Source organism: Camelina sativa, chromosome 15 (assembly GCF_000633955.1).
Source record: "Camelina sativa cultivar DH55 chromosome 15, Cs, whole genome shotgun sequence".
Lineage (NCBI taxonomy): Eukaryota > Viridiplantae > Streptophyta > Magnoliopsida > Brassicales > Brassicaceae > Camelina > Camelina sativa.
The window spans coordinates 21,136,099-21,136,945 of NC_025699.1; the positions used below are offsets into that span (position 1 = coordinate 21,136,099).

General features: G+C 47.3%; 1 protein-coding gene across 1 annotated transcript in view; it reads right to left on the reverse strand.

Moving 5' to 3' along the window:
• Positions 1-377, reverse strand: part of LOC109129137 — a 4,322-nt gene extending 3,945 nt beyond the window's left edge. The window contains exon 1 of the mRNA XM_019236780.1: positions 6-377. Coding sequence (XP_019092325.1) covers positions 6-377 — 372 coding nt within the window. The remainder of the gene's footprint in view (positions 1-5) is intronic.

Here is an 847-nt window from a genome sequence, read left to right on the forward strand (position 1 = left end):
GGAACAAATCTTCTCCTCATGATAGCCTTCATCTCAGCCCAAGTCTCAATCGGAAATTCGCCATTACGTCTTCGTGAAGTCACCAACTGATCCCACCAGCTAAGCGCATACTCACTAAACTCAACAGCCGCCATTCGCACCTTATTGATCTCAGAATAGTGTTGATAATTGAAAACTTGCTCAACCTTCTTCTCCCACTCCAAGTAGACATCTGGATCATTCTTTCCAATGAATGGTGGAATTTTAAACTTCAGCCCTCCAATGTTATCACCGTTTCTTTCTCTACCTTCTCTCACACGTCTAGGTCTCCTTCGACTTCCTTGAGATGAGTTTCCACTACGACTATAGTAATCTTCAGCTGCTACATCTCTTGGCATTCGTAACTCCTCTCCTACTCTCCTCTGCTGATTAGGCACGTTTTGTGGTTGCCTTTGTTGTGCTTCTGCTTGAACTTCGTCCAACCTCTCATTGTAACAACCCGTCCCGTGGACCCCACTAGCCTCACTGCTAGCCCGCTAGCCTTACTGCTAGATCGCTAGCCTCACTGCTAGCCGCCCAAACGGACCCCAAGCTGGTCCTGCAGGGCATCGATCCTAACCCATCACTGTGGAAATCCACATCCACCAGTAGGTTATTGGTGCGCCAGACGTTCCNGTCCTGTGGACCCCACTAGCCTCACTGCTAGTTGCCCCCATAGGCTGGCCCTGCNGCTCTCAACTCTCAAAGTGTGTTCAAGTGACTCTCAAAGGTTCTAATAGAACAGAAACCAATCAAACCCAATGTGTTTTCCAAAGCACCCAAAACAGATACAACTCAATGAGATTCCAAAATGGACAAGAAAAAAATT